The sequence below is a fragment of the Hyperolius riggenbachi genome, chromosome 9 (genome assembly GCF_040937935.1).
Source record: "Hyperolius riggenbachi isolate aHypRig1 chromosome 9, aHypRig1.pri, whole genome shotgun sequence".
Taxonomy (NCBI): Eukaryota; Metazoa; Chordata; class Amphibia; order Anura; family Hyperoliidae; genus Hyperolius; species Hyperolius riggenbachi.
The window spans coordinates 177300382-177320305 of NC_090654.1; the positions used below are offsets into that span (position 1 = coordinate 177300382).

At 43.7% G+C, this 19924-nt stretch overlaps 1 protein-coding gene across 6 annotated transcripts in view; it reads left to right on the forward strand.

Moving 5' to 3' along the window:
• Positions 1–19924, forward strand: part of FAM107A (family with sequence similarity 107 member A) — a 355309-nt gene that overhangs the window by 324846 nt on the left and 10539 nt on the right. For 3 of the 6 annotated variants that reach the window (XM_068253752.1, XM_068253753.1, XM_068253757.1), the window contains 2 exons: positions 7008–7164; positions 7980–11106. In XM_068253752.1, coding sequence (XP_068109853.1) covers positions 7008–7164; positions 7980–8090 — 268 coding nt within the window. In that variant the 3' untranslated portion in view covers positions 8091–11106. Of the gene's footprint in view, positions 1–7007; positions 7165–7979; positions 11107–16906; positions 19582–19924 lie in introns of those variants that run through there. The other 3 variants (XM_068253755.1, XM_068253756.1, XM_068253754.1) reach the window with 3 other exon arrangements.

Sequence of the window (19924 nt, forward strand, 5' to 3'; positions counted from 1 at the left end):
AAGGTGCAGCTGTTTCACCTGTTTCTTTACATTTAGTTGCCACTTTGAAACACTGAATGCCATTCTGTTAAGATATATCTTAATCAGCCTCCTGAGCCTGTTACACTTAGGCCCGGTTCACATTAGCGTTCGCTATCCGGATTTTCCGGATCTGATCCGGACCGCATACTGTACAAACGGAACGTACGTTCCGCATAGCAATGTAAAGGCTATGCGGACGTTCACATACGTACGTTCCGTACAGTACGGAGCCGGACCGGATCCGGACTCCGGACTCTTTTCCAACATGCGCTATTTTTTGTGTCCGGATCTCCGGCCCACGCATCCTGACCGGAGCCTGACCGGAGCCTGACAGCACCATCAGGAACACAGAAACCAATGGGAAACGGAAGGCACAGAACACACTGCCTACAAAAACCTGACGTTCTACCCCACTTCCTATGCGTATCCAAGCGGCCATTTCGGATGGGGACACATGGGCCAAGCATGTCTGGAGTGGAGCAGCAGTGACAGACGTGCTGGAGCTGTTTGGCAGAATATCGGAGGTGGAGGTGATGCCTACAGCGGAGGAACCTGATTGTACATGTGCACCAGGTGCACATTCTGCTGACCCCAACATTTTTTTATTTATATTTAACTATTTTTTGCCCACGGATCCGGATGGCAGCCTGATGCATGCCTGACACAAACTGACCGGATCCGGATCGGAACCGTACGGTTCTGATCAGGATCCGATCAGGATCCGGTCCGTTTACTTGCCAAAACGCAAGTGTGAACGGGGCCTTAAAAAAGAAAAGAAAAATACAAATTATGTGAATGTATCAGTTATGAGTAGATGACAGACTGAAGACTTTCTTTGTTGATAGTTGTGACAGGGTGAGAAGCACTAAACCTCAGGCAGTAGGCATCTAGAGGGCCTGTGGGTTCGAAGAATCTTCCATGTCAAATCTGATTCCTAGTCGATATTCAGGTTACTGCAATGGCGACTGCTTCTTTTCAGGCAGGGAACACACTTGACTTTCAGTTTTCCGCACACGTTTTTCTGCATACTTTTTCTGCACACTAAGGCCTAGTGCACACCAAAAACCGCTAGCAGATCCGCAAAATGCTAGCAGATTTTGAAACGCTTTTTCTTATTTTTCTGCAGCGTTTCAGCTAGCGTTTTGCGGTTTTGTGTAGCGGTTTTGGTGTAGTAGATTTCATGTATTGTTACAGTAAAGCTGTTACTGAACAGCTACTGTAACAAAAAACGCCTGGCAAACCGCTCTGAAGTGCCGTTTTTCAAAACGGTTTACGGTTTTCCTATACTTAACATTGAGGCAGAAACGCATCCGCAATCCAAAATCTGCAGCAGCCCGGGAGTATGCGTTTCTGCAAAACGCCTCCCGCTCTGGTGTGCACCAGCCCATTGAAATACATTACCCTAGCGGATCCGCACCCGCAAGCAGATCGCAAACCGCAGCGGAAACGCTCCGGTGTGCACTAGGCCAAAGTGTGTTTCCATGCAGGAAAACGCGCGTTTTTTCGCAGCAGCTGATGTAATTGATACAGAAAACTGCCAAAATGTGCAGAATCAGGATGCAGAATGTCAGTTTTTTTTCTGCGCGCGAACAACACAGTAAGTGTGCACTAGCACATTCATTAACATGAGTTCTCAGTTTTTCTGTGCAGAAAACGTGCACGAAAACAGTCAAGTGTGTTCCCTGCCTCAAAGTACTGTAACAAATATGTACTGAAATCTCAAAAGTAGTGTACAGATATTGTGCCATGCATCTTTCATTAGAAATGTCAGCTGTTAATTTGACTTCACCTCCCCTGCACATGAAATGCCATGAATACTGAACATTAAGGCCCCGTTCACACTTGCGGTTTTGTCAAAACCGCACCGGATGTCCGGACCGCACCGTATCCGGACCGGACCTGATCCGTACGGTTCCTATCCGGATCCGGTCCGGATCCGGTCCGTTTGCATCCGGTTTCCGTGCGGTGTGAACACGGTTGCGGTCCGGATCCGGTTTCTTAAGGAGATAACAACCTGTAAATACCTGGGGTCTGGGAGGTCAGCAGAAGGGTCTGGGGTCATTGTTGGAGACAGGTGGACGTGTGGAGACCATCCGTGGATACAGAGACTGCAGTTGGGACCATGGATCCAGGCATTTTTCGTATACCTGGGAATTCTCTGTTGTTCGCCTCCTCGTTATCAGACTTATATCAGACATGTTGCTGCCTAGAGCTCCAGCATGAAATCGCTGCTGCCCCACTCTGTGAACTCCATGTGGTCCCCATCCAAAATGCATAGGAAGTGGGGTAGAACGTCCGGTTTTTGTAGCCAGTGTGTTGTGCGCTCTCCGGTTCTCATTACTTTGTATTGGCCGGATGGTGCAGTCCGGCTCCGCCCCGGATACGGCTGCCGGAGGAGCCGGACCAAAAAATAGCGCATGTTGGAACGGACGCCGGAGTCCGGATCCGGTCCGGATCCGGTCCGGCTCCGGTCCGGCAGAACGGACGCATGTGAACGGACGCATAGGCTTTCATTGCTATTGCCGTGCGTCCGTTCCGTCCGTTCTGCAAGCGGTCCGGCTCCGGCACGGCGATTCCGGACGGCCACCGCTAATGTGAACCGGGCCTAACTCATTATTTATTACCAATATGTTTTCCCTGAAATGGTGCTACTCCACCCTCTAGTGGTATAAATGGATATTTCATCTCTGTAATTCATTGTCTTGTAATGTATTATTATTATGCATTTACATAATCCTGAGGATTTTTTTTCCATAGAGCACATCACATCATTCACTGTCCTGTGGCAGGACTCACAGTATAATGTTTTTACCATATTCTAGTGTCAGTTTAGGGAGAAGCCAATGTCCTCACTCCCTACTACTGAGTATTTAATTGTGAGAGGAAACTGGAGAAGCCAACGTAAGGCCTCTTTTCCATGGGCAGCTGATAGGCAGTGAAATGTCTCTCAAACACAACTGCTCACTGCTGCCTGGTAACTGCTCACTGCTGCTTGGTAACTGCTTGCTGAGCACACAGTTCAACTGCTCATGGAAAAGAGGCCTTGCTGAAGCAAACATGCAGACAACATACAAACTGCATGTAGATATTGTCCTAGATGAGATTCATACCTGGGACTCCAACATGGCAAGGCATTTGTTTCTGCAAATAATAATGATAGCCCCTGTTCACAGTGGGGCATTGTGGTGCAATGTAACGGACGCATTGTAACACAGGAAGTCGCACTGCGATGTTAAAACTATGTGACGTTACAGTGCGCTTGGTGCAGTGCGATCTAACTGAGTGTGGTATCCCAATGCAGTGCGTTACCGCATAATGCGCACATTAACAGTGACAGTGGAACATACTTTGACTGTATGCGATGGAACACATGCAGTGCGACTTTTCTGTTCCATTGCCGCCCTGTTTTTACATGGAACGTAATGCAGATTCCACTGTGAACTTAGCCTTAAAAGAAATATAGAGAAATATATACCGTATATGTACATTTGCATGGAGATCACAAACACTAATTTTAAAACAAATCATACAGTAAGAAGATAATGTGATATGTGCTTGGTCTGGTGACAGCCATATAGTGAGATATTTAGGGCCCTTTTCCACTGGCCCTTCAGTGAGCAGTTACCAAGCATCAGCGAGCAGTTGCCAGGCAGCAGCAAGCAGTTATGAGAATTTGACAGTCTTTTCACTGCCTATCAACTGCTCATGGAAAAGAGGCCTAAAACTCTGCCCTCCACCGAACTCAAGTGTAAATGCATGTTCACCTGCTCAACCCCACTGCAAGGGGTAAACAAAAGGCAGAAAGAGAAGTAATCTGAAAATTCAGGAAAATAAAACAGGAAATCTAAAAATTCAGGAAAATAAAACAGGAAATCTAAAAATTCAAGAACATAAAGTTAACCTTAAAGAGAACCCGAGGTGGGGTTCTCACAACAAAATCCCCCTACCACGGCTGACTCTGCCTATCGAGCCCAGCCTCTGTTGCTAATCAGATCCCCCCTAAATCCCCCCTGCGCTCAGCCAGACCCCATAAATCTCAGCTGCGCTGCCAACACGCAGCGTGTCAGCAGCGGCTGTGTTTAGCTTCCTAACGTCAGTCTCCGCTCTCCCCCGCCTCCTGTATCGCTCCGATCCCCGCCCACGTCCCTTCCCTCCACGCTGATTGGAGGGAAGGGACGCGGGCGGGGACCGGAGCTCTGCAGGAGGCGGGGGGAGCGCCGAAACTGACGTTCGGAAGGTAAACACAGCCGCACAGCGCGGCTGTGATTTATGGGGTCTGGCTGAGTGCAGGGGGGATTTAGGGGGGATCTGATTAGCAACAGAGGCTGGGCTCGATAGGATTTTGTTGTGAGAACCCCGCCTCGGGTTCTCTTTAACGTGTTATTAATCATGGTGCAAATGAACATGATTATTGTCTGTATTGTCTGTAAAATGATGGAGATTGGCAATGGGAAGGTTTGATCGTAACCAGTACAGGTTTTTACTTTCAGACTTTTAAGAAAAGAAATAACTAATTCATATACTGAGCTCCCTTTACACTTTTTCATTTAATGCGTTAGTACGCATTGGTACGCATTTTTTTTCTCCATAGCTGTGCATTGTGAAAAAGCTTTCAGTTCAAACGCATATGGGGGGAACTGAGCTATGGGAAAAAATTTACATTACTTTGAAAATCAGTTGTCTTTCAGTTATAACTGAGAGCAACTAATTAAGACCTCTTTTCCACAAACTGTTGAACTGTGTGCTCAGCAAGCAGTTACCAGGCAGCAGTCAGCAGTTACCAGGCAGCAACTAGCAGTTACCAAGCAGCAGGCAGCAGTTGTGAGAGTTTGAGAGACATTTCACTGCCTGTCAACAGTTCGTGGAAAAGAGGCCTAAGTGTAAAAGGACCCTTACTTTCTTGAAAGTTTAAGAGCCCTTTTACACTTAATGCATTGGTATGTGTTAGTTTGCACTGGTACACATTTTTTTTCTCCATAGCAGTGCATTGTGAAAAAGCTATCAGTTAAAATGCATATAGTGGGCATTATTCTATTTTTTACTTCCATCCTCTATACAGTGAGCTTACTATGGGACCTGTCATTGATTTGATCTCCAGTTTCCTCCCACATCACAAAAACATACAGATAAGTTCATTGGCTTCCCCTAAATTGGTCTTAGACTACAATACTACATACTACTCGAGACTACATGCGTCACAAATACTACACGAGACATACCTAGACATATGACTATGGTAGGGATTGGATTGTAAGCCCCTCTGAGGGATAGTTAAGTGACAAGACAATATAATCTGTACAGCGCTGCGGAAGATGTCAGTGCTATATAAATACAACACAATGATACAGCGCTCACCACAGTAACACCTTACAAAGTCAGTCACCTGCTCGCTGTCCAAAAGAAAAAAGTATGTTTTTCTCCTTTAAAAAATCCAAGCAAATACAGCAGCGCGTACTGGCAGGTGGAGTCCAAGAGGTATCTTTATATTCCTAAACGAGCAAGGAGAAGAGAGAAACGCACATAGCGGGGAATCTTCCACTACTTGTACACCCAGTGCAGACTCCACACTTAGTGCTGGGGAAATAAACCTCCACCTCATACAGGACAGGGGCCACACTCCCCCCTTCATTCCCCTGCTCACCAGATAAGATCCAAATTCAGGCATATCACAAATGTCAATGCTGTAGCTTCACCAGTTGAACTAAAGAAAGCATAAAAAGCCGCCTCTCATAGCGTAAAAACCTTTTTTAATATGGCTAAAAGCCCCAATTAAAATTTGCTTACCAGATAAAGCAATGTTACAAGCATATCTCACATATCCCTGTGGACGCCATCCGGACTCCTCGCCGCGGCGCCGGTAACCTCTGTCTATGTGATGTTTGCAGGAAGCGTGCGTGTCCAAGGCTGGAGCCTTGGACACGCACGCTTCCTTCGGGAGCCCGAGTGCTCCCGAAGGCTTCCGAAAGCTCCCTTCGGCTGCGGAAGTGGCAGTATTTGACCGAACTGGTCGAATACTGCTACGGGGGATCCTGCGCGGGACCGGGCACCGGGAGAGGAGAGGGAAGGCTCATTAGGACCGAGCCTTTCCTCTCCTTAGGTGAGTATCTGACTTTTTTTATTTTTAAATTGGTAAACATTCACTTTAATAACAATGTTTAATTGCCTTTTCAATCAACCTTCCATGCTACTTTACATACCCATCTCATTAATGGCTGATAGTTAAGTGGCTATTAATGAGGAATAAAATTGCAGTGTAACATTAATATTATGCAGCCAATGAGGCAACCAGATATTATCAGAAACAGGTGCACCTGTTAGGGTACGTTTGCACTGACAAGTGATGTCGCATCACTTCCACTGGCGTCCGAGTCACTTCCGCATCTCCCAATGCGGAAGTGTATGGAGGGGTGGGTGGGGTGATGCAGCTGTGCGACAATCTGCAGCATGCTGCAGACTCTCGGATCGCTCTGCACCGCTCCGTACGCAATGCACGCAATGTAAACGATTCCATTGCCGTGCATTGGGTTCAGGACACCCACGGTGCAATGCGGCTATGTAGTGGAAACGTGCCCTAAGAGGTAAAAGTGATGTGGAGGCTGCTATATTTATTTCCTTGTAAACAATGCCAGTTGCCTAAGTCAAAACCCTGGAACAAGCATATGGCTAATCCAGTAAAACCTGAGTCAGAGTACCTGATCTGCTTATGCTTGTTCAGGGTCTATGGCTAAAAGTGTTAGAGACACAGGATCAGGAGGACTGCCAGGCAACTGCTATTACTTAAAAGGAAATAAATATGGCAGCCTCCATATCCCTCTCACCTCGGGTTCCCTTTAATGCAGTGCTATATTTGTGTAGCAAGGGCAAATTCATGTTTCAATCTACAGTAAATCTGTCTTATTATTCTATTTTTAACTTCCATCCTCTATGCAATGAGCTTACTATGGGGCCTCTTATTGATTTGCACAACTTCCTTCTGCTTCCCGCAGGGGTCTGGGTATTGACAAAAAGCCAGAGCTCCAGCGAGTGTTGGAGAATCGGCGGAGAGATAAGATCATCCAACAGAAGAAAGAGGAAGAGGAGATTAAGAAGATGCAGTCTCCATTTGAACAAGAGTTGTTAAAGAGACAGCAAAGACTGGAACAGGTAAGAGTCAGACACCTGCACTCATCTGTTTCTGCAGACATTGCCTAAGCAAGTGCCCCCAACTGCCAAGGCAAAGGAGCAAAAGTATGCATTCGTGTCATATTATTATAATATCCACTAATGTGATGTCCCTGCCCTCTGCCCCTTCCACTGATATACCTAAGGCTGGTGTCTACCTGTGCCAATCAGCCTAGTTCTGTCTGCAGATTTTCAGACAGGTCGCCATCAGGGCATGAGAAAAAGTATTCTAGTACACAACAGAGTGTGGGGCCATCCTGAAGTATCCTTTACAGGGAGCTGAAAGGAGGGCTAAGCTGCAATGAGAAAATGCAGGATTCCTGCATGGGGCATTCCCAAAATATTACATGCTTTTGCAATGCATGGGTTTTTTGTGGTTGTGTCATAATAGTGGTAGTAGTAAAAATGTTTCTGCACCGTGTTAGCCAAACAAATTATATAGGTAGAAAAAAACAAAGTCTTGTAAAAGTAATACCTTTTAATGGCTAACTGATAAAGTTAAATGATGCAAGCTTTCTGGGATCTAGTCCCCTTCTTCAGGCATATTTCCAGATGTTAGCTGAAGTAAAACACTGATGCAGGTAAATAGTAAACATGTAGATGGCAGTTGTGCTGGTTACTGTTTAGCAGTTAGATGTCAGGTGATCAGCAGGGTGGAGCCAGTGAGCTCATGCAAGCAAACATGAAATCTAGCAGGTTTCTGAAGATCATGAAGCCAAGTCAATATGATACAGTAAACTGTAAGTAGATGGGACCTACTTTTGTCACTTTTTGAACTGTCTTACTTTTCTCTTTAGCTTGAAAAAGAACAGGAACCTAAAGAAGAAACCCATGCGCCAGAATTCATAAAGGTGAAGGAAAACTTAAGGAGAACAGCTACACTACCCAGCGATGAGAGAATGTTGTAACAACATGCAGGCAGGATTAAAGTTCTTCAGAGAGCTGGATTTGTGACGCCACCTGGGCATCTGTGTACTTGGCTGACATTGCAGATGTGTCTTTTCAAGGAATTATCCCTTATCATGACTGCAATGCATATACCACAATTTCCTGTCCACAGAAGCGGTGTACCACCTTTTCTATAGCTGCTCCGTGTTTAATACATGATGCTTAGCCAGGGGGAAATAACCTTACATGACCGCACGTGGCTGTGAAGATTTGTGGCTGAGCTGATGTGTCGCCTACGCTTTTCATGTGACTCGGTGGTGTAGTTACATCACTTCCTCTGTAGGTTGCCATGTGTATGTGCTTGACATTCAGTCACACCTGGAGATAGGGGATGCTGGTACGGAGCTTGAGAGGTTTGCTACATACATGTTCTGCATGTCATGTATAAGTGTTTCTAAGTCATAGGAGACATCGCATAAGGCGTTGCCACATGGCCAATCAAGCCTTCATGGTGTACCAATCCCTAAAAGGGGTAATATTACAGTTATAGTGTTGTTATGACCAGCTAACAGTCTAGAAGGTCTTAGCAATTGAAGAGAAACAAGTACATTGCTTGTTTCTGACCAGCACTGGAGTGCAGTTTTGCTTTTAACTGTAGACAGAGTAGTGTGGACATCTAATGTGTTCCAACTTCTCTTGGAATTTCAGATGCCCAAGGTCAGCCTGAAGTTAAACATTATTTTGGGATGCATTTTTATAAAATTGTAATGTTCTAGAGTGCTTCAGATGATATCTCAGGCATTGATAAAAGGCCAGTATGTGTTCAAGCCTTAATGATATACAGTTATCAATATTAATGAATACCAATAAAGGGAACAGATAACTGCTTTAATATTACACAGTAGGCTAATATTAATATGTAATAATATATAAATGTGCCCATGATTTACTGCACTTGTGTCTTAGCGAAAACTGCGTTCATTTGTGTTTGAAGGATTTTGATGGTACCTCAAGCAGAAAGATCCTGAAATTAAACAAAACCTGGTGAGTGTAATTCACAGATCAGGACAGACCAATGAGAAAGCTAGGAATGCATGTGGTCACTCTATTCATACCCAGCACAAAATGGCACAATCTATATAAACTAAGTAATAAAGCTGCAGAATAGACTTGTTACCATGCTGCCTCACCCTTCTTTATGCAGCTAAAACTATGGCCCCCAAAGTAAAGAAGGAGGACTAAGGTAGTGTTGCCAAATAAAGAATATTAGCATAACTTAATCTTCTTCAAAATGATGGGATTTAAGCTACTGTCACTTCTTGCCATACCCCACTGGCTGACTGCAGCCACCTACGGAAGCTTAAACAAAGCTTTTACTGCTTCTAGTAAATGCCAGACTGGCCAGATTTTCAGTTCACGCCTGCCAGGTCCAGTGGTGACAATGCCAGCTTTGAAAGTACCCTCAAAATCCTTGGCCTTGATCAAAGGAAACCCAACTGAGAGACATGTAGGCACCTTGTTTACATCCCTGCTTCTAAGAATGCTAGTTTTCTAGCAGCCAAATTGACCAATCGGTTTGAGTACTTTCTATGACCCACTCAGTCTTAGAGAGCATAGCAGGTGCTTTGATTTTCATCTGATGTGTATGACTACATGATGGTTTCAGGACTCAGAAATTAGGTGGTAACACTTTTAAACAGCAGTTGCCATAGTGACATTAGTTTCCAGTTTATGGGGCCTTGTAGGACCTTGGCCACCCTCCCCATAGTTTGCTCTCAAGCCACACCCCTGTTCAGTACTGAAAAGATCTAGGCAAAGTCGTATGGTACCTGTACTTCACTGCTTGCATATTGACTGTGAGGGTCTGCAGAAGCACATTTCAGGTACAGAGTGTGCTTATAATGGCATGCACCCTATGGTACCTGTTGTAATATGGCCATTGATATATGGTTCCTCGCCTACAGGTTCAGCTGAAAGCAGAAACCACCAAGCACAAAACGTTTTCAGTAAGGCATCTGACATGGCTGCCAACATGTCTCTCTCCTTTTAATTTTCCATCAGTGAACTCCATAAAGTGTCACTGGATTATGCAAGAAAAACAAGTAACATCTGTCATAAATAACTCACTTTTTGTCCTTCAAAAACTATCAGCTGCAAATGTGTTGAGTCAGAAAGATAAACAGATGACTTGATAAAAAGCTTCAAGTATAATGAAATTATTCTAAAGCCTTGTATACACAGGGAGAAAAAATCATTTAAAATACACGAAGGTTGGTCAGATGTCGTTCGACAAATTATGGAGACAAGTGACGGCTTAAATGAAAGATCTGCAATTATGCTCATGCATTTTAAATGGCCATGATGGATCACTTGGGCAGATAATTAATTGTTCATAGCAGTATATACAGAGCCATGAATGATTATTAAATGACGTGTCAACAAAGTCTGTGGCACTTTGACTAGATCCTACATTGTTTAACAATCCCATTTGTTGGTGATTGTTTGAAATTTTGTGTGTAGCTTTAAAACAAATATAATGACTGGGATCTGGTTGTTGGAAAATGCTTGTCATAAAGATAACTCTATTAGCTGTGTAGGTGTCATCAAGCAGTTTTCCTGGTTATCTTTCAGGCACCAATAGCTGGAGTCAGATGCCTGCATAGAAAGTCATAGAAAGTTGCCTGCATAGAAAGTTACCTGCATAGAGGTAAATTCAAACTTACACGAAATGTAAAGTGAAAAAAATGTTCTTAGTTTAGTTCTTAGGGTTTCTTCTAGCCCCATGTTGTCCTGGTCCCTTGTTGCTCTAAACCCCTCCATCAGCTGAGCTCCTCCGAAAGCTGCATACCTGGACCCTGCTCCTGTGGCCGGTGGTATTCTGTGCTTGCGTAACTTGTAAAAATTGCAACTGCACATGTGCCGAACGACTACAGGAGGCTGGAAGACACTCTAGCTAAGTTAAACTGGGGACATTTTTTCACTTAAAGTGAACCGAGCACCTTTTTTTTCACTCAGGACATTTCTATAGCACATGAAAAATGTATGCTGACTATCTGTTTCATTATTAAAATAAACTTTAATTTTACCTTGTATTTTACATTCAAAGTTGTTAAATTGGCCTGTTTGAGCAGACCTGCCGACCGTCCCCATCCGCAGAAAGTTCAGTAACCTCTAATTGTTTTATTGCGCTAATTACCAATAGGTAAACCATGCCTTTCATCAGCAAAGAGGGTGATTAATTAGGAGTGTGTTTTCAAAGCCATGCTTTGAAAACACACTCCTAATTATTCACCCTCTTTGCTGATGAAAGGCATGGTTTACCTCTTGGTAATTAGCGCAATAAAACAATTAGAGGTTACTGAACTTTCTGCGGATGTGGACGGTCGGCAGGTCTGCTCAAACAGGCCAATTTAACAACTTTGAATGTAAAATACAAGGTAAAATTAAAGTTTATTTTAATAATGAAACAGATAGTCGGCATACATTTTTCATGTGCTATAGAAATGTCCTGAGTGAAAAAAAGGTGCTCGGTTCACTTTAACATATTCTTTAAGTCGCTGGAGCATTTGAAGGAGAAAAACTGTTGAAATAATGGAAATTACAGTACATACTGTATTCGGTTCCTATTGGAAGCCCAATCTAATGACTCTATCTGAATTGTTTCTTTAAAGAGAGCCTGAGGTGGACTCATAAAATAAAAAAAAAGTAGGCTACCTGATCTGGGGGCTGAGCAGATTAGGCAGCCGCAAAAAAACACTGCTCCCCGCTGCTCCAGTGGGCTGCAATACCTGACTTTCACTTTCGTGACCTCTGGGTCACGACGCTGGAATGAGAGATTCATTCTCTCATTCCTCAGTGTGCAGGGAGGCGGGGGAGCATCGGGGGGACGCGGCCAGGGAGAGAGAGCTACCCAACGGCAGCTCTGGAAACCCTGCAGGAATGCCCCTGGCTGGTGTTTTGAACAGGGAATCCCTATCCCCTGTGCTTACCTCCAAGATGGGGATAAATAATGTTGCCAATCTTGGAGGACTATAGCGCGGCAGTGGGGGGGGGGCAGAGAGCGGCAGTGGGGGACACAGAGGCATGTCAAGAGGCAGAGAACATGCTTCTGTGTCCCATCTGCTCCCCCAAGAATCACCTCGGGTTCTTTTTTACTCTATTTTATCTACCCTTCATTCTTCCCTTGGAACAATATAAACCTATCATATTGTGATTCATTCCTGTGCAATTAAATGGAACATATATTTATTCTGGCATCCCCGAAATGCCAGCTATTTTTCTATGTAGCCTTCTAATCTATAAATAGATATATAGTATGGATTATATACATAAAGTATGTTAAATACAATATTGTTTTTAACAAATGAAACTGGACCCTTTCTCTTTTAATTTTACCTGTGGTTACTTCTGTATAATGCATTGTAGCACTTTATCAGGTGTAGGCCTCAATTCACTAAGGGCTCTTTCACACCAGAGCCCTCTTTTGGCGTTTTAACGCAAAGTCTATACTTTGCGTTAACCAAGGTAAAACGAAAGTCCATAGACTTTCCTTTTACTTTTCACACCCGACGCTGCGTTTCGATATGTTGCGGTACGACACGTCCCGGCGAATTTTATCGTCGGGAATTGCCGTTTCCCCTTCGGGTTAATTAATTACTACCGCCGCTACTCAGCGTCGCACCGGAGTTTCCCGACGACACGCCGCAACGCGTGCAGGAGCCGTTCTCCTGCACGCTTTCAGTGTGTAACCGGCCTAATCTTTATCAAACACTTTATCGAACGTTTGATAATTTACTTTATGGGTAAAATCTTATTTTGAATTCACTAAGATGTTATATATTTATCGAATATTTTATGAGTAAAAGTGAGTTTACCTTAGTGAATTCAAAATTAGATTTTACCCATGAGGTAAATTATCAACTGTTCGATAAAGTGTTTGATAAAGCTTAGTGAATTGAGGCCATATTCAATATTTCAGTACAAAACACATCATGATGTATATAGCATGCAGTACCCTGCAGCATCCAATCACGTTACAGCATACTGAAGTGATCACACTGAAATATAAATCTGATTGGTTGGTAGGCACTGCTATACATTTCTTCATGTGATATAGAGATTGTTGTGGTTTTACTTTCTCACAGAATCCAATCCTTTTCTGAAACCCATTCTGAATCCTGCATTTTTAATGTGCTGCAGATGCACAGCCATTTCATCAAATTAATGGTGTCTGTGCTAGAATGGGCATCCCCTGTATTGTGGTAACATTTCCTGCAACAGAGGCATGGTGGTAACTGGCCCCAAGGGCCCTTTTCCACTGAGTGTGTCTTGATCCAGAAATCTGATTCTACGCAATTCACCCGCACTTTGCTTTTCACAAGGGCTCGGTGATTATCCTTAAAATCATTGCACACCATTTCCATTTGATTTTTACCCCACTGCAATGATTTTCTTGCAATATCCTTTTTTCCCAAACAGAATTTTCAGAAAAACACCACAATCACAATGCAAAAATGGAGCCACAAAAATCACGCCAAAACATACAGGAAACCGCTTGCTGTAAATTGCAAAAAATCATTGCTATCACATCGCTGTGCATGCAATCGTAATTTTCAGTGGAAAATCTGTTTGAAAACATAAAGAGAATGTATAGTGTTCCTTCTGTAGTATATTGTTCTGCAGTATATTCAGGGCTATGAAATAGTTTCTTTTTAAATATTTTTAATCAGGTAAGGTGATACCTATGACGGTTGTATACGCACCATGAGCCATATGCAGTTAAGTTTTTCTCCTGAGTTTTCTCCTTGGTGGTATTTTTAAACTTGTCAATAAAATGCCTTTTAAGCCACCAGAAAGCAAAAAAAAATACTCAAAATAATTGTAATAGTTCTTTTTCGTTTACATTTTGGTACTTTTTTAGTTGAAAAGTGCTGAAGAATTATCTCCTAGGAGAAAACTCGGGTGAAAAGGTGCATTGCATATGGGCCCATACGCTCCCTGCAGATGGAGCTCCAAAGAATCTTTACTCAAACTCTTATTTCTTCAGATCAGAGCTGGGACAAGGTCCTCCGGCACCCAAGGCTGAGACACCAAAGTGTGCCCCTCCCCCATCCTTCCCACCCCATCCGTCACACACTGATTGCTATTAAACTGAGAGGCATCCCAGGTCCCCACAATACCTCACATAATTACTTTACCAACAGTAAATCAGCTGGTCTAATCTCTGTCAGAAAAGGTGGGCGTGGTTACTCCTTATTTGCCTTTGTGAATTTACTGTGTAATTACTGAATGTTAGACCAGGTCTAAAAACAGGTCTAAAACATTGCACCAAACCATCAGTAGACTAAAAACCATCTGCAGACTAGTCTAAACTGCTTAGTGAATTGAGGCCAATGTTGTTCTAAGGTTCTCCTAAGCTGCAAAACATTGGTGACCATACGTTATCCCACGAACCTCAATTTTCCAGAATTCACTTGAGCCTTGCATAGAATAGAACATAGAACGTCTGGGAGTTACTGAGGGGTTAGTGAATTAGCAGATGTGTCTGCAGTCACAATGGCGATGGCAAAACGCTAGGAAAATCGTTAGCGTTTTGCAACAGGGATTTTTTTTGTGATTAATGCATATTTTTTATTGGACATTATCGTGATTTTTGAGCGATCCTGATTCATGCGGTTTTTTTTTTAGCATTACAATCGTAACTGCTCTAAAATCAAAAGTAATGCATGCACTGCAAATCGCGATTTGCCGGCGATTACAGCAATTAGATCACTGTCATATACTTTTAATTACATTAGTGCTTTTGAAAGTGCTATCGAATACCGGCAATTGGGCGATCAGTGGTAAATGCCTGCAAATCACTCTTGTGTGACTGGGCCCCTCAATAACTCCTGCCTGTTCTGGATTGGTGAAAAATAAGTGTTTGCTTTGGGTGCGTGCATAGAACTGCAACGTTGTCACCAACCTCAGAGCGACACCGCTATGTTCTTATATAACTGACAAGTGTTTGGCCAATCCAGACCAGGTCTGCCGGTTGAATAATGTTCTTTGGTGTTCTCATGCTAAGGAATGCAAAGCAAATCCAGCTCATGATCTGCCACTCCGCTACACTTCTCGCACTGTCTCCTGGCATCGTACTGTATAATCATATCAGAGCTACCATATTTTTTTTAAGTTTAGAGCTCATTGTCACATGACTCTAGGCTGGTCCCTCCTCATTTTTCCTTCTTTTCCATTAACAGCCAGGGTGCTGCATCTTGGGGGAAGGGGTGAGATACGTGGTTCCGCTTCTTCTATCTAGACGGGCCTTCTTGGAGGGAGAGTGACCCAAACTGCAGAGTTGGGTTACCCACAAGGCTACTGAGCAGCCCAGCCTACAGTCTTGTTATTTATGCCTTCAAACCATACTGCTTTCACCAGCATTGTCTTGGGTTGGGAGTCATAGTCCTGTGTCCCGTGGAAACCCTCTTGTATCCCTATGGCAGCAGAAGAATGCAGAGTGAGTCGCAGCAGAAGGATCAAAGCTGCACACTGAGCCAGCTGTAATGACAGTCCGGGTGATGTGGCTCAAGTTCAAATCACACTGCATCACCTGTCATTGCAGCTGGCTCATGTGTGGCTGATTGAGCATTGCTGGATTCATGAAGAGAAGTGCATCACTTACCAAGCCTCGCTCCCTGCAATGATATCTGCATGGGGAGGAGGGAAAACCACTAGACACCAGGAAACTGTATAGAGCAGTATTTCTCAAACCTGTCCTTGTGACTCCCCAATGGTGCGTGTTTTGCAGGCATCCTCACCTATGCACAAGTGGGGTAATTAGTGTCTCAGCTATGGATTCCATGTAGCTGATACTTAAATTACCCCACCTGTGTATAGGTGAGGTTGCCTGCAAAACATGCATCGTTGGGGAGTTACAAAGACAGGTTTGAGAAACACTGGTATAGAGGAAATTGGGGGGAGGGTTCACTCTAGACACCAGGGAACTGTATAGGGGAGGAAGGGGGTGCACTAGACATCAGGAAACTGTATGGGGGCAACTAGACACCAGGGAAGTGTATAGGGGGAGGGAGTGGGGCAACTAGACGCCAGGAAATGCTGTATATGGTTACACACCATGTGTTCAATTACAGCGTGACTGGAGGTGTGACAGCAGTGTGTCTTAGTGTCCCTATTTCCTGGCTCCAAATGCTGGGAGGTATGATGTTACTACAGGCTCTTAGCTGGAAAATGGGGTATTTTCAATGTTTTTTTTTTCCAGTAAAGCACTGCTGTTTACATGATGTTTAGAATGGATGACAGCATACACTGCATCAAAGCCTCCTATAATCCTGCTTTAGGCCATAATTACCAAGCTTTATTATACCCTGTGATCACATATTTATGATTTATTAGTAAAGGGGAGTTGATAAAAATGAATTCAGTATAAAAGACAAAGATCTCCCTATCAGAAAATGGGATGTAACCTTTAGATGGTTTCAGCTGTGATTCCGCTCTATTTCTGCTGTTCTCTCCTAATATTGACTTAGCATTTCTGGAAACAGCTCTCCAATTCCCACTGCTAATAAATCTATACTTGTTGAAATGTCAAGTTTTAGATATAAGGTTAACTAGAAGAAGCGCAGCCTGAGTGCCTGGAAGACTTTGTCAGGACTCTGTGTATGCAATGGACTGACATTTTCCTAATGAACCTTATTTCTATCACAAGAGCTAGGATGATGGATGCATAGCTTGTGTTAACACAGGTGCCTTATTGCTTAATTCAGAATAGGAGCATCTTCGGAATGCTTGCAGTACAGTCATTCTGTGTCTTACTTTATATCCGTTTTTCCCTTAGGGTTCGTTTCTTCTACAGGTGATTTGCTTTGTTTCACCACATGCCAATTCAGATGGGTAAATGCAGCCTACTGAAAACTATTGGGTGCCGTCCAATGACGGTAAATTCACATGCGGGGAGAAAATTGGACAGCATGCAGGAAAAAAAACGGGTCTTGGATGCGATCTTGCATCACAGTGTGCGTCTCGAAGATGCATGCCGGCTGAAGTGGAAACAGGCCTTAGTACATTCTATTTACAAGTTTGCATTAGAAAACCTTCTGACATGACTGATGTACTTCGACAGCTGAGAATGAAACTTGCATTGGCTTAGGTACAGAGGTGGCACAGGAGAGAGCACAGTTTAAACAACAACCATCAAATTCCAGTTGGGAACAATGATGGCTCTAGAATAAAAATGGCCTCTTCTTTCTATGGTCAGTGAGGTTTCTAAAGCCCAATACACACACTGGATTTATGTCTCCCGTAAGAATCAATATTTGATTTCTTGGGTGACATTATGGGAGTGAGTGGTGAACAGACGCATTGCTCAGCTGTGGCTAAACTAGCAGCGTGTACATTACTTAGGGAAAGCGAGTTGCGCTATTTGCACAGTACATGCTATATAACTGCCGTTTGTACTGGTAAAATCATTGTGCGCTGTCTGACTGCAGTTTGGTGAATATTATATTCCCTGTTGGTCCATGACGGTGCACACACTGTAGTAAGCCCAGCAACATGCTCATGTGATTGCACATATACTGAAGTCAATTATGATCATCAAGGCTGAAGCAAGAATGGTTACTTTGCCATCTACTGGCAGGATTTATAATTACACAAAAGTAACGGTTATATTTGCGTGTAAAGACAGGACATATGAGATTAAAAGGGCATTACACAAATTACGTATCACCTACCTTGCTTATCGAACACACATTAAGTAATTTGTGTAATGTCCATTATATTTTACATATTAGCATTCTTTTGCGAATGTACCCTGGAATGTCTAAGCGGATCGATTTAATGAGTGTTTATAAAGGTGCATCTGCCTGACTTTGCAGTGCACAGCATTTGCCAGACTTCCTTGTGAATACTGGGGAATATTGCCCAAGAATTGTGGTCTGTACTACTTTGCAGTTATGTCCGAGTACTCAACTTCTTTGTAAATAGCTCCCTTAAGGTGAGACAGCGCAAAATGGCACAGAGAAATGTTGGTGTACCATGTGCTGCCATAGGGCTACAGCAGTACTCAGACAGTCATTCGGGTGCCGTCAAAAGACAGAGCCCAAATTAGTATAAAAACAGCGTAATTCAGCCACCAACAATAGCTGGCAGACAAATTACATCTTACCCCTGAGTCCATGGCTGCCTGGGGGGAATCGTAATTAATGCCCGCCGAGACTTTTAAAGGAGCAGGGCAAGCTGTTTTTCGACTTTTAACTGCGCCCAAATTTCCTGGCGCCTTAATTACATGGATGCTAAGGGGCCCATCTATAAAGTGGTGACAAATGACTATCTAAGACTTCACCCCACAGTGCAGTGCAGAAAGAAAATTCATCCTACTTATATGATGGTCAAGTCTTTTTGAAAAACTGAAATACTGAAACAGTATTCAGCAGTAGTCATGGTTGGTGGATGAATGAATGCAGGAGGGGCTTGTGCCCCCTGCTAAGCAAAAGGTCTTTTGTGCCCTCTTACACCTGAGCAGACTCCATCACCTAAAAGGCAGCAAAGCCGAGAACATTGATCTTTATAATAGCAATACAAGTGTTCTGCAGGTGGGGCCAGCAAGCAGCAACATGGCAGGAGGCTGTAGCTCACAGGACAGAGGATGAGAAGGGAAAGGAGTCACTGCCAGAAAAATAATGGAAGTGTGCCAGCCCGTTTCATATCCACCTCTTGACTCATTAGGCACATTACTTTGCTAATGGCAAATATATCAATTTTAAATGTATGTCCAGGCAGGAAACAAATTTTTCCCTAAAGCAGAAAACCACCGTCTCACCTTTCCAGGAATGCTTCCACTTTGCAGGTATTATCTCTGTCTGCTTTGCTGTGAGTATTTGGTTAGTGGTAGGCCAGTCCCCCTATGACCAGTCACCTTCTGTTTCTAGTAATGCCACGGTCCCCTTAAGTCCACGAAAACCCTTTTGATCAATTGGTTCTCATCGACTTCACATAGTACTTTTTATCAGAAAAAGCCTGATGCAGTGACCATCCTGAAGATGTTTCGGGAGAATATTCACTGTTTTAGCACCACTGGAGGATAAGAAGCCTGTAAAGTAGACAAGGACCAGAGATCAGAGGCAGCCTTTTGGGGGACATACTAATGTAATTTATTTCCTACAAGTGAAGTATTCTTTTTCAAGGTTCGGAGTTCTGTTTTAAATTCGCCTTGTGAGGAGTTTCCTCTCCAGCCATTTCCTTGGATTCTTGCAGTATGAACAGCATGATGATGTAATACAAGCCAGACTCACAGTGTTAACTCTTTTTTTTTTTTTTTAGATGGGCTGCCTCAGGTCACGTGATAAGATTTTTAAAGCAGGATTTTTAGCTGTAGAACCCTTATTTAACCCCAAAAGGATTGTATTTGGACTCTCTGATTTTAGATCACTAAAGATGGTACATTAAGACCTGTGTCTGAAGTTTTACCTTTACTATCTGCCATCATGCCCATTTTTCTTATTAAAGCTAATGTGACCCCATATTTAAATAAAAAAAAGTCAGATACTCACCTAAGGAGAGGGAAGACTCGGTCCTAATGAGCCTTCCCTCTCCTCTCCCGGTGCCCTCGGTGCTGCGCTGGCTCCCCCGTTCGCATCCGCCGCCGCGGGGACTTCGGAAGTCTTCGGGTGTCGAGTCTTCCCGAAGACAGGCGGCGCACACGCGAGTGCGTCATATAGGGCGCTCACGCGTGCGCAGTGTAGGGCGACTCGTCTTCGGGAGCACTCGGGCTCCCGAAGCATTTCCGAAGCCTCCCTTTGGCGGGGAAACAGCGGTATTTGACCGAAACGGTCGAATACCGGTACGGGGGAGCCAG